The 13985-nt window shown below is 42.7% G+C and overlaps 1 protein-coding gene across 1 annotated transcript; it reads right to left on the bottom strand.

Annotated features, from left to right (window-relative positions):
• Positions 1-2000: 2000 nt before the first annotated feature.
• On the bottom strand, positions 2001-3011 carry LOC148907364 (serine/threonine-protein kinase pdik1l-B-like). The gene has a single exon (XM_089036844.1). It carries the CDS (start codon positions 3009-3011, stop codon positions 2001-2003), a length of 1011 nt encoding a protein of 336 aa, XP_088892970.1.
• Between the last annotated feature and the right edge of the window lie 10974 nt (positions 3012-13985).

The raw sequence follows: 13985 nt of genomic DNA on the forward strand, positions 1-13985 counted from the left end.
TCGAAGCGAAAATGAAAACTTATAATTTCTTAGAATAGGAACCTATCCGAAAACAATTCCTAGAATTTTTTAATTTATTGCATTCGCGTCACGTGACCTTAACCTAGTCTTCTCTCAAATAATATTACAAGAATTCCACTCTACCAACGCTTTCTAATGGTGTCTATGTCGATACCAATGATACAGTGCATTGTAAAACAAGGGCATTAGGGGAAGCCATACGAAAATGAAACATTTTAAAAATGTATTAGTTAAAGCCTTCTAGCACATTACGTCTAGCGTCACTAGTAAATAAAACGAAACTGAAACTTGCAATTTTTTTTGGAATTTTGGAACTTATGCCCAGTGCCTCTCGTCTTGACAATATACACCTCCAATTAACCAATGAGCGCGCGCATTCTTAGGAAGTACACAAGTTTTATTTGCTAAATATATATGTATATATATATATACAGCGAAATGCAGAAATTCTGATCCTTTTGTACATCTATACAAGTATATCAAAAGTATATCAGAAATTATCGGATATCATCGCTGATATTTTTTTCCGGGTTCCCATAATTTCTAATATACTTTTGATATCCTTTTATGTATATACAAAAGGATCATAATTTCTACATGATATTGCTGTATACTATGCGGTATTAAAGCTGGTAGCTTTGGCCGTAAAATACTCTTAACTGAGTTTTAAATCTTTTACTAACCGAGTTTCATTCCCCTTCACTGGATTTCAAGGATATAATCAATACTTGAGAGATCGAGAACTTCAGAACAGTTAGCGAAAAAAAGGCAACGCCCCCTCTCCCTTCGCTTCTTTCTTGCTCGGTTTAAATTCACGCTCGTTCCAAAGTTCCTCCAAAACCCCGGTTTTTCTCCAAACCCACAAGAACGCCTGCTTTGCAGGCTAGGTCAGTAAATGATTTAAAACTCAGCTAAGTTTACGCGTTAAATAAAAGCATTCTACATATTTACTTCAACAATTTGTAATTAGCAAAATTGAAGAAACTGAAGTTTTTGTTCACTCCTTTATTAGTTCCAAGCTCGATTTTTGTAACAGTTTGTAATATGGCATACCTAAATACAATGGCTCCTAAATTGTGGCATGACCTCATGGCTTGTGGAAAATTAGATCTATTTCCAACATCAGTACTTTTAAGTCTAAATTGAAGACACAGCTCTTTAACGAAGCCTATGCTATTTAAAACATATATTCTAAGATGCCGGATAGTTTTATATATAACTTTATATCTAATTTTATATTTAATTTTTTTATTATTTAGCGCTTAGCGCGAGAGATGAATAAGCGCTCAATACATTTTATATTATTATCATTAATACAACAAGTAAGCGCATAAAATTCCAAACAATCACAGTCTTTCAATCAAACATTTGGCATATCTGTCTTTAATTTAGTTTTGGGAATTTTTTTTAAGAAAGAGGACGTGACTGGAAAGAAATTGACCAAGAAAAAAGTTGAATAATCTGGAAGATAAGAGTCATGAGTCATGAGTCAAATAAGAAAATTAATAATATTTTATATTCTAGTTGTTGGAATACCACCAAACGATCTGGGATAGAATATTGCTACTTCGAAGCGTTTGGCACCGTTCAGCTCGCACCGTTTGTATAGAAGGATGCAGTGGCCACCATCTACTGAGCAAGGGGGGGGGGGGGGGGGGGTGCCGGGAAAATAGCACCGGGGATGCTCGTCGGAAATTTTCAAAAAGACCCCTAAAAGATACCGGAAGTCTTTTAAAAAGGGCGTGGCTGAATGATTTTTAACCCCTAAGAGATACCACAACAAATAATATTAAATTTTATATAAAAAGCGCCTAGGATAAGCCATATCGATACGCGCTTCTCTCCTTTTCCGACACCATAAGAGATACCAGAAAATGCTGATTTTCAAAAATCCCCCCCCCCCGGGCAATTAGATTACTGGACGTCGCTCGACCAATTACGTACAGCTCGCGAAGTCTATATTTAAGCCTAAACTTATACTAAAATCTAATAATTAGTCTAGTATAATAGCTGTAATAGCTGTAGTAGCTGCGGTAATTAGCTGACAGATACGACGGCACTCCCTGTGGGTAAACAAAATTTCTTGGATTTCTTAGCCCCGTGGTGTTGAAGAACTGCAGTACTTGAGCGGCGTTGGGCCTTTTATGCGGGTTGTAATCTAGCATAGAACGCATCAGGTTCCCCAAGTGAAACGGCAGTTGGCTAAGCCCGAGCGTATACTGAAAGCTATCTCTCATTCCGCCCTGGCAAAAATCTACTTTCATTGCTTCTCCAAGGCCCATCATTTGGCCGTTGAAAAACACCCCATAATTCTGACCAAGACCGGCCCTCGTCCAGATGACATAGAATATCAAACCGAGCGAAAAGATGTCTGCTTTAGTTTTATAGTGTCCGTCAAACACCTCGGGTGCCATATGGGGACGTGTTCCTGCAAATGTGCTCATGTAAGCTGGGCTAATATGGAAAGGAACCGGTACAAATCTGGCGAGACCAAAGTCCACCAACTTGATGTACCCATTACTGGTCAGAAGTACGTTTTCTGGCTTTAGATCTCGATGAACGATTTTCTTGGAGTGTAGATAACACACAGCGTCGGCCAACTCTTTCATCCATCGTAGGTTAGTATCGCTATCACTTGGTCTTGCTAGACGACTGTTGAGATTTCCGCCTTCACAGTACTCCATCAACATCAGAACAGCGCAGAACGGTTGAATGCTCACATCAAAAAGACGCACGATATGACCGTGGTTACAGCTTTTCAAAATATTTACCTCCTCTAGCACTTTTTGTAACGGTAAACTCGGCTTTATATCTATCTTTTTCAACGCGTAAGTTTGGCCTGGCGTTGTAATTATAATCCGGCATAATAGCGATTGTATGAAGGTGTATAAAATTGGTCTCACTTTATGTACTATACCAAAAGAGCCTTTTCCAAGTAACCCCTCATAAGTGTAGGTTTTCCCATTTACCTCGACTGTTGTTGAACTCATTTTTAACCGAAACGTTGATTTGAGACCTAAAAGTAAAGTACTGCTGAGGGGTTCTTGTCGAGTCAGGGGTCAGTGTAAGGAAGACAGGTTTTTCAAGACCCAAAGTTTGATTTCATTGGATAGTCCCACCTATCACGTGTAATTATTAAGCATCTTGTCTACAGCAAACATAATTCTTTTTCATAGACTTGTAAACCAGATTAGATCAGATTAAAACAAAGCGGGCGGAGGACTTTGCGAAAGTCTACCAACAGGAGGATGACTGTAGTAGCCTATTGCTTCGTTTAGAGTATCTGTAGATTCACGATGATCCGCACGTTGTCTTACTCAGCCAACAAACGTCCCTTTTTATCACTGATTATTTCGTTTATTTGCAGGTCGACTAGGAACATAATTAATTAGGTTTACAAAGTGCTTATTCTATAAGATAGCGATACAAATCAAAGGAAAATTAACAGTTACATGCCAACATTGGCGGCGTTGCTCTCGTAGTCACAAATCATGGGTGCACGAGTTGAAATTCAATACTTATTAAATGTCAATCATACAAACCTGTATCATATGTGTATTAGCTGATCTATTGTCAACAGTTACATGGCTCCCCTAAATTGTAGAAACAATTTAAAAAACATCACAAATAAATTTATATTTATAACGCAATTAGAGTTCTTTCTCTGTGTCAGTGTTCATAACAAATGAATTATAATCACGTTCGTAATCAATATTTTTAACTGGAACAAATAATATATCTTGCTTATGTGTTGTGTGGCTCCTCGACGGGGTCGCCCGGTCTTTAGTCTTGCGCTTTGCACAGCAGCACTAGTTTGTGAATTGGTCTCTCTAATGTGGAAAGCGGCCCAGTTCCTGACTTACGACCAATATCAACTTTCACCTTGCGTACCAATCCATCGTCACTAGGAAGGGCTTCGGTTACACGAGCCAACTGCCAGCTGCTGCATGGTACATTATCCTACTTCACTATGACGATGTCCCCCACTTGCATGTTCCTTCTCTTGTAGGTCCACTTTGGTCTTGGTTGGAGGGACTGTAAATACTCTTTCTTCCACCAGAATTCATTAGAAAGATGTTGGACTCTTCTCCACCATTTCCTTGAGTACAGGTCTTCCCTTTGGAAGTTCCCTGGTGGGGGAAGAACAAGCTTACCCTTCATGGTAAGCAAGTGGTTCGGAGTCAGTCTTTTGTTGGGAGTGTCCATAACCATCGAAAGGAGAATGTCTCATTTTGGCATTAGGATATCAGGTAACAAAATCTAGTAATTTTTCTTTAACGTAGTTTTTATCTTGTAAGACAAGAACATTGAGCGTAAGAAGTAAGCCATCCAAGCATAGAAACGTTTTAAAAGTTTACAACTGAAAGCCTTCTAGCACATTACGTCTAGCGTCGCTAGTAAATAAAACGAAACCGGAAAACTTGGACTTTTCTTGGAATATTGGAACTCATGCCCAGTGCCTCTCGTTTTAACGAAAGCTATTGATTATTTAAGGGATTATTTTTGGCATTGGGGATCAAAATACGTGAGTTTTTACGATCATGGATCACGCTTTTGTGTTGAAATTTGGGATCAATCAACAAAAAAAAGGAAAAAAAAGAAGCTCGTCACGTCATCACGAGTGCGTAGTGACACAGGGTCAATACCTGAATACATCCCTATCCAAATGATCTTGGATGCCAAATACAAAAGAAAACCCTCGTCACGTCATCACAAGTGTGTAGTGACACAGGGTCAATACCTGAATAGATCCCTATCAAAATAATTGAAATAATTGGGTATTTGTGTATAAGATATCTCCTAGTATATATGGAATCCCAAAGCAACGCTACCGAACGCGCGGATTTAGAGTATGAGATGCCCCAATACGAGTGTAGATTTTGTGGGTATGTCTTTACTACTTATAGTTCTAAGGTGAGCTCGATGATAAGCAACCAGTAAAGTACGATAAGAATAAGGTTAAGATCTCACCTTCTTCAGGAGGACCATCCCGATAGCTATGACCAATATCCAGATGTTATTCCCAACGAACTTCAACAGCTTCCCGCCTGTCTTTAGCACTAAGGAAAGGACACTACCTAATAGGCCTGGAATGCTAGCTGCCATTTTTTTACCTAGATTGACTAGTCCATTGCCTACCGCTTTGACGACCCCCGCTCCGGTAGATTTAAGCATGGAAATGATTACTCCTATCGTTGCGGCTAAGCCTGCTGCTAAGACAGTAGGGATCCCATATTTGATGAGCAGTCTCTTTATCTTTTCCTTGGTCGTGAGTCCTAGTTCTCTTTCTAGGGACTGAACAAATCTAGCAAATCCTCAAGGGCGGTCTGGGCGGCTTCCCTTTCTTCTTCGGGCTTGGTTAGGTCGTTGATTATTTCTCGCTTCTCGGCTATGTTTCTTTCTAGGTCTTCTAAGGCTTGCTCCCTCTGCCGCAACTGTCCTTCTAGGACTGTAGTTTTTCGAAGGACTTCCTGACCCACCTGACCCTCTTTCCTGAGTACTTGACCTGGATCTGACCTTGTTTCCTACTTGAACATCGAGCCTTGCTAGATCGGCGTCGGGAAATCGTTCCCCCAAGCTGTTAAGCATTTCCCTTTGCATCTCGACCCTTGCATCTGGGTCAATGACATCTATTTGCAAATATTCTGGAACAGGCTCGTTAGGGTTCTTACGTTGGAACATGCTTCTAAGCCTCTTGGCAGCACTATCCCGAGAGTTCCCAAATCTACTTTTTAGATTATCTAAGAATTCAGAAGGTCTAATATCGTCTTTAGGAATCAGCGAGTCATATTCCGCGTCATTGCAATTGATATCCACCTGACCCTCTTCCGTTAGGGGATCGAAATCGATTCCTTCTCCTGCCATATATATGATAAGCTCAAAGCTAGACCCGAACGTATTACCTAAGCCGGTTGGCGGCCTGAAAGCGGAACGTACCTTTCACAGGGTTACGTTCACTCCTAGTAGCGCTAAGCCGGGCGAAACCTTGTACGTGGGCGTACCCCGCCTGACAGATAACCTGGTATTAGTACCTGGTACGCTAGCACTTAGGTTCGACTTAGCAATACAACCCGATACCAAAGACAAGCGCTATGCCGTTAATAACGTAGGTCGAAACTTGGTCTCTAAGATGAGAGTCAAGTTCGGTGGGGAAACCTTGTTAGATCTAAACAGGTACGCCCTGTATACCACATACAAGGATCTATGGTTGACCGCATTTGACCGTGCACAAAAAATAGAGCAGGGAATCGGAAGCGTCATCCTTCGTAAGATCCGCGGCGATACTGACCCCGCGCCTACGGACAGTGGTGACTCGACGGCTGTTGCTGATGCGAAGAAAGTAAAGGCAGCGTATGGAACTAAGTACGTAATCCCACTTGACTTCGAGGTCATTACTAACCATGGTGCATACTACCCTAGGCAACTAAGTGAGCTACAGTTTGAAGTAACCTTAGCCGATACTACGAACATCCTACAAGGAAAGGACAACGCGATCACTGGGGCCGTAGACCCCTATTCTATCACTAACTTAGAGCTACAGTACGAAACGGTGTACAGCGAGGAGTTAGCCCGCAGTGCTGGCGCTGAATATAGCGCTGGGAAGGCATTCCTTTACGACCACGTAACGATGTACAAGACATTCAGCTTTCTAGACAAGACTGACAAGGTCATTAACCAAAGCATTAACCTTCCTAGGCGTAGCTTAACAGGCTTGATGATCGCGTTCATTAAGCCCATTGAAGCCGGCAAGCGTGATAGTGAAGCCTTCCATAACCCCGGCATTACTAACGTAGGGGTCAGCATCAATGGAGTACCTTATAAGGTCTACTCTAAGGAAATAAAGCCTACGGATATCTACCGAGAAGTCATGCGCAAGTTTGGCGAGCAAATCAGTCCTAACGAATTCTTCAAGGATAAATATACGCTGTGGATCGACCTACGCACGGTCAACGACGAAGACATGCACGGTCAGGGCTTGAAGTTAGTGAACACTCAGGATGGCATCACCTTAGAAATCGCTAGGGAAGTAAACTCCAGCGCCAGCGACGGCGACAAGATAAACGCCTACATCTTTGTAGTTAGTGTTTCACAGAAATGAACCAACTAAGGAGTGTGGCGTATTGAACAAAAGATATCATACTAATAGAATGATCCGCACGTTCGACTACGAAGACCTACAACTAAGAACTATCAATAACGGTGAATTGTACTTCAAAGCCAAAGAAGCTGCCTTGGCGCTAGGGTATCAAAACGCCAACAAGGCCATAGGAGACCACGTCTCCGATGAATACAAGGTACAGCTTGCCGATATCGAACATACGTTCAAGATAGAAAATGAATTCGACCTTCATAGGAAAGTAGTAGACTACCTACGCAGGTTCTACCCTGAGGTGCTTTTCATAGCAGGGCTGGGTGAACTACAAGACACCAAGAAAAAAAGAATATCCTCATGGCAAAAGGGCTATCAGAAAGGTCAACCTGACCTTATCATCACTAGCTACCATAAGCACTACAATGGATTCTGCATAGGGTTCAAAACACCCAAGGGTACTGGCGTAGTCTCTGACGTACAAGTCCTGTTGGACAAATATACCAACAATGGCTACAAAGTACTTATATGCAAAGACTATGACATTGCTACCAGGAGCATTACGGAGTATTGCCGCGAGCTAAGGCTAAAGTGTACCTCGTGTCCTAAGAAATTCAAGACCCCAGACACACTACGCAGTCACATGCTAGGCTTTCACAAGGTCAAACCTATTCATTAGGCGTTTTACTTTGTCTTGATCCCCGCTAGCTTCAGCGGCTTCCAATTGGCGTTATTGCGCGTCCATCTTGCGGTCCATTTCTATCTCTGTGGCAGTTTGTACGTAGTCGTTCTTATACTTTAGTTCTAAGGTAGGATAGACCATCTCACCTGGCGGCTCATCTGGCAAGCACCAAAGGTAGGCTTTGTCTGATCTAAGACAATGGCACTTATCGCAGGTTTCCATCCAGTAGTCTTGGCATTCCCATGCGACACCTGCTAAGATATCAAAGCTATATTCGCCCCGAAAGAGGTTGTCTAGGGCACGCTTTATTTTTTGTACGTTCTTGTATTAAAGGTTCTTTGCACTTAGAAGGGCATTCGCTCAACAGCTGCCCATGGGTGTAGCATACGGCATCTTCTTCGAATACATAGTTGCGATTGCAACGGAGCATGTGCCAGGTTAGGTCCCCACAGTAGCAAGGATTGCAAGTGTGTAGTTTCAAACCACTTGGGGTAGTGAACTCCTTCTTGCAATAATCGCACTTGAGATTCTCAGCTTGCTTTCTTTGGCATACATTGCGATCTAAGTGATACTTAAGCATTTGCTTAGTAGAGAGCTCTTTATCGCAGTTAGGGCATTTCCTGTTAGTATCTATTTTCTTATCGCATACGGCCCTGCTAAGATGGTAGTCTAGCGATTGCTTCTTACTGAACGTCTTCTTACGCTTGTAGCACTCCATATATATTATAGAATATCTAATGCACAATATCTAATACGAATAAGCAATGTGTGGACATAGGTCGTTAGGGGTAACGCCAGCGCTAAGTTAGGACTGTCCGCACCACATGCTCTGAGCATACATATTTTTCTTTAGTAAATTGTAACTCCCTGGAGCTAGATATAATAAGTTCTAAAAAAACTGAATGTCAACAAATACAAGCTGACCCTAGAATATCTACCACTTTAGTTAACATTCGCCAAATAAAAATATGTATGTTGACAACACTTCGGCTAGCCAGTCCTGTTTTAGTTAACATTTACCAAATGAAAATATGTATGTTGACAACACTTCGGCTAGGCAGTCCTGTCTTACTTAACATTTACCAAATGAAAATATGTATGTTGACAACACTTCGGCTAGCCAGTCCTGTCTTAGTTAACATTTACCAAATGAAAATATGTATGTTGACGACACTTCGCCAAACCAGTCTTAACTTAGTTGCCATTTTCCAAATAAAAATATGTATGTTGAGAGCAACCCGTCGAGCCAGTCCTATCCTAGCACAACCGCAAAAAATAGGCTAGCGCCCCTGCGGCACTAACCATAAGGTTTTTTCCTTGTTTCTTTAGTGCGTACGTCTTGAGTGGCCCACTGTTGCTACGTCAAAGCTCCAGTATTCGTGGTCGCCGTCCGCAGTAGGTCTCAGGCCATTGCTGCGAATATGTGTGTAGCTGTCATCCTTTAGTAGTTTGTCTCTGACGCGATTGGGCGCCCACACAGTGTACATCCCAGTGTCATCTCGGACGGTAAGCTTCATGGACTCGCCAATGCTAGTGTCTATGATATCGAAACCTACTCTGGCATAGATCTTATCCACTTCCAGGTCTCTCCACTTGGTTACTTCGAAGGCTTCCCTTAAGGCGTTTTCGAATTCGGCTTTGCTGATCATTATATATTAGAACTTTTAAGACTCGAACCCCCATCATCCTTAGTGCGACGGGCTTTCATGTCTGCTAAGCACCGGTGTCCTTCGAACGTTTCATTGCAGTGCGAGCATCGCATAGCGTACTCTGACGGCGCGTCTACTATGATATCTTCGTTGGAAAAGCTTCCTATACAGTCCATTATATTGGATACCTCAAGAAATCCACGACGACGTCCTTAATCCAATCCGCGAGCGTCAATAACGCCCCAATGAGCCGCATAAACAGTTGATTGTCTAGTTGACTTTTGATATCCACGACCTGCTCTTCTAGACTAATATTCCTTAGTAGTTCCGTAGCGGCCTGGTTTAGGTCTATCTCACGTTTCTCTCCGTTCACTTCATATGTAGCCCTCATATATATGAACCCTGAACATATTCCTTGCAATGCCCTTATAGTGGGTCCCACGGGATGCGGCAAGACAAAGTTCGTGGTAGACAATCTACTAGGGCCCTTCTTTAGAAAGTTCGATTACATTGCGTTGCTGTGCCCCTCGTATGTTAGAAATAAATCCTGGGACGGCGTAGGAACTAAAGACCCTGACTTCTTCGTGGATATCTTAGACCCTAATGATCTAAGCTCCCATTTAAAGTTCTGGCATTCGGCTTTTCCCAAAGACCTACAAACGCTGCTCATCCTAGATGACATTGCCTGCGGCGATGACGTGAAGCGTAGGACCTCAGAGCTCATCAAATTAGCCTTCTCCGGGCGCCATGACAATATTAGCGTGTGGTTACTTTCTCAGCAGTTGACTAGCGTCAGCAAGCCTTACCGCGAGAACATAGGCAGCTTAGTAGTCTTCTACACCCCTAGCAAGACGGACTTAGAAACTATACTATCTGATTACGGCGGGGAAATCTCCAAGGAAGAATTGCGACAATACATGGCTAAGCTCAAGGCTCATCAACATTCTAAGTTGATCTTCTCTTTGAGGTATCCGTATCGTGTGGACCTAAGTATAGCATGAACATTGAAAATTTAGTTGAACCGCCCACGCAGCTCGGAGAACATGACCTGAAAGAGCAGCTGAACATCCTTGTTTCTTCTGGTAAGGCTAAAGAGATGGTAGGGAAAGCCCTAACCCACGAGGACGTGTATAAGCTTTCTGAGGAAGAGGTAAGGAAATACCACAAGCGATATGAAGCTGCCCTCGCCGCGAAGACCACAGATGCAGTAGCGGATAGCGCTATCAAACTAACCACTAAGCTCTTAGGATTCGTACTCCCCATAGATGATGTCTTAGGACTTCAGAAAGACATAAGAGAAGACTATGTCATCGCCCAAGAACTTAAGATAACCTGTGGGTGGTTGTGTTTGAAGTGTGGTAAGTTAATGGCAGTAGCCAGTGCAGCCCTGCATGTCGCACAGCACATTAACCTAGAAAAAGTTACGATGAGTTGGGCGGACTTCAAGAAGTCAAGGCAAGTACCTACGTAAGAACCTAGCCAAGTCATTTCAAGTCCTTAGTATAGATGTCTGACACTGAGCAAAAGTGCCCTGATAAGATAACCAAAGAGAAGAACCCAGGTAGAGTAGCTGCAAGGAAGTGCCTGGCAGAGTTGAATAAGAAAAACAAAGAGAAGAAAATAAAGAAAGAAGAAGAGTCTGATTCCTTAGAAATTAACTGGGGATACGTCATAGGCGGTGCAGGAGGTGTGATTGCTGGTGTTAGTTTGTACACGCAATGGAAAAGGCAGCCACCCGTCCCAGAAGTCAAAGATGTACCGCACGTACCCGAAACTAAACCTAATAGTAGGATACCTGAGATGGAATAAGCTTCATCACCACTAATACATGTCGTCGAAACTTGTTAAAACCGTTGAAGAGGCTGCTGTTATTACTTCTTTAGTAGCAGCGATTGGATGGGTTGGTAAGAAAGCACTAAAGGAAACCTTCACTGTAGACCCTAGCTCTAACGTAATGAATTATGTAAAAATGACCGCTGCGGTTGCAGGCAGCATAGCGCTGAGGGATTACCTACAAAAAGAGAAGATCCTTCCTAGTATATGATAGCTCACATGGCTGCGTTCTTTGGAGGAATGCTTATTAGTATTGGTATATATGGCCTCGGTTGCGATAATGGTCGGTGGGGCAATCTTAAATGCGACAGCGTTCATAGGAGGGAGTTATCTAGCAAAGGCTTTAGGCACGAGCGACAGCGACCGCCTAGAGGAGCAAAAGAGACATGACTTAGCTTTGGAGCAATATCAGAAGGACGTCGCAGCGTGGCAGAAGAAAAGGCAACGGTATAGAGATTGGTTAGAACAGAATTTTAAGGATAAGCTACAGGCGGATAAGAACTTTGAGAACACGGACTATGTTTTCAAATTATATATACCCATACGCATCCTGGCGTAGATCTAAAGAAGCCGGTGTTCAAATACACGCCTAGCACCAAGCAAAAAAAGAATGAGCTGCTATACGTGGGTGTTGGCAGATTAGCAATAGGCGCAGCTGCCGCGTATTTAATATGATGATCCTATTCTTAGAAAACGATAAGAATGAATTCACGGTTTATCTAAACCCTCCGATATGTGCCAGCAAGATTCGTCTCGTTAGTTGCTCGCTGTACAACAATAGGTATAATTTGATCAATGACTATGTTGTTGTGAATTCCCAAAAGCCAAAATTACCAGATTCCCATTACACCCCTATAACACTAGCTAAGGAACTAGCAAAGCATGGATATGCTCTTACCACAAGATTGCCCCATGAAATGACATTCAAAAAAGATAGTGGGAGTGCTAATCTAAAGGGCAGTCCCTTGATAGAATTCCTAGGCCTTACTAGTACCACGATAAATAGCGGCACTGCATATGATGTGAAATGGAAAGTTCCCGCTAACTACGAAATCCGTTGCAACCTAGTAAGCTCATACTTCGATGGAGGACCTAGTAATCTAATGTGCAAGTTTCCACCCAAGGGTAATCCATTTGACTTAGTCGAATATACTCCATTAGAGCTAACGTACGGTCTGTCTTATAGCCTGGTGGAAAGCATCAGCATTGCCATAGGGGTAGATGGAGCTCCCGTGGACTTCAATGGCCGCAAGATCAATCTCGTCTTGGAATTAATATAATGGGTCGAACTGAGGAGAAACTCAAGAGAATTTCTTATGGACCTCAAGGCTATTGGAGGGGAGCCTCGGCTATTAAGAAACTTGCCGCCGCAGCTAGGGTTTCTGAAGACAGGGCTAAGAACTGGTTGAAAGAACAAACCATCTGGCAGGTTTATCTTACAGCCCCGAAGTACATACCTAGACCCAGCTTTACCGTAGATACGCCGAACGAAGTTCATCAGGCAGACCTGCTCTTCTTGCCGCACGAGAAAGGAGAAAAACATACAAATATGCGCTGACCGTTGTGGATATCGCCAGCAGATACAAGGACGCTGAGCCGCTGACCAGCAAGGATTCTACAGAAGTCGCGGAAGCCCTAACCAAAATATACAAGCGTGTTTTGAAGTAGCCTAAGCTGCTGCAAGTGGATGCAGGGACAGAGTTCATGGGTGCAGTCACTAAAACCTTGAAAGACCACGATACTGAGATTAGGAGAGCGGCTGCAGATTACCACAGAGGCCAAAGCGTAGTCGAGAGATTCAATCGCACCCTGGCCGAGCGCCTGTTTGGGTATCAGTATTGGAAAGAATTGGCAGATCCTAGCAAAAGCAACAGGGAATGGGTGCAAAGATTACCAGATGTTATCGCCGCGCTGAACGGCGAAGAAACAAGATTAACAGGAATGAAACCAAAGGACGCGATAAAGAAAAAAGACGTAAAGCACGAATCGTTCATTAGAAGCAGCAGAGTTGTCTTTCCCAAGGAAAAGAAACTAGGCAACGTCACGGTTCGATATCTTTATCAGCCTGGTGAATTGGAAGGCGGCAGTAAGAGAGCCACGGATCCTAATTGGTCCTTAGAAACTTATCAGATTCAAAGCGTGGTAGCTAAGAAGGATCAACCCATCTTGTATTATCTTCATGATGGTCCAAAGCGCGGGTTTGTTAAGGAGGAACTATTGATTGTTTCATAATGTCCAAAGGCTAACGTGTTTACGCCGTCTTCTAATATGTATCTCTTTCCGTCAAATGGAGATAGAGATACCTTATCCTGTGCAATGTTATGTATGCGATGACTATAGCTACGTAAGCTATTCATCTTATGCCGCATTCCCTCCACATTATTTTTCACTCCCTTAGCTTTCTTTTGTTCTACCTCACCTTTGTCATTGACTTCATGGTGAACGCTGTACATCTTGGGTCTCAGACCTACGTATTCGAATATGGCAAGCCCATGCATTTCATCTTTCATTTTGCCTATGACTTTCTTATTCTTAGAACTACGAAGGAAGAGGCCCTCGGGGTATTCGCTGGTGTCATATTCGTCAATGTCTTCAAAGGTATCTTTGTAGATATCCTCTGTTTGTATCTCCATGATTAAAGAGTCAGTATTCGTATACAGTAGCTTGCACCTATCTGCATACTTTGCTTTCAGGTTATCGTAGTAGAAAC

This window comes from Actinia tenebrosa, unplaced genomic scaffold (genome assembly GCF_029948245.1).
Source record: "Actinia tenebrosa isolate PJP-AT-01 unplaced genomic scaffold, QUT_ActTen_1.0 PGA_scaffold4__44_contigs__length_22323623, whole genome shotgun sequence".
Classification (NCBI taxonomy): Eukaryota; Metazoa; Cnidaria; class Anthozoa; order Actiniaria; family Actiniidae; genus Actinia; species Actinia tenebrosa.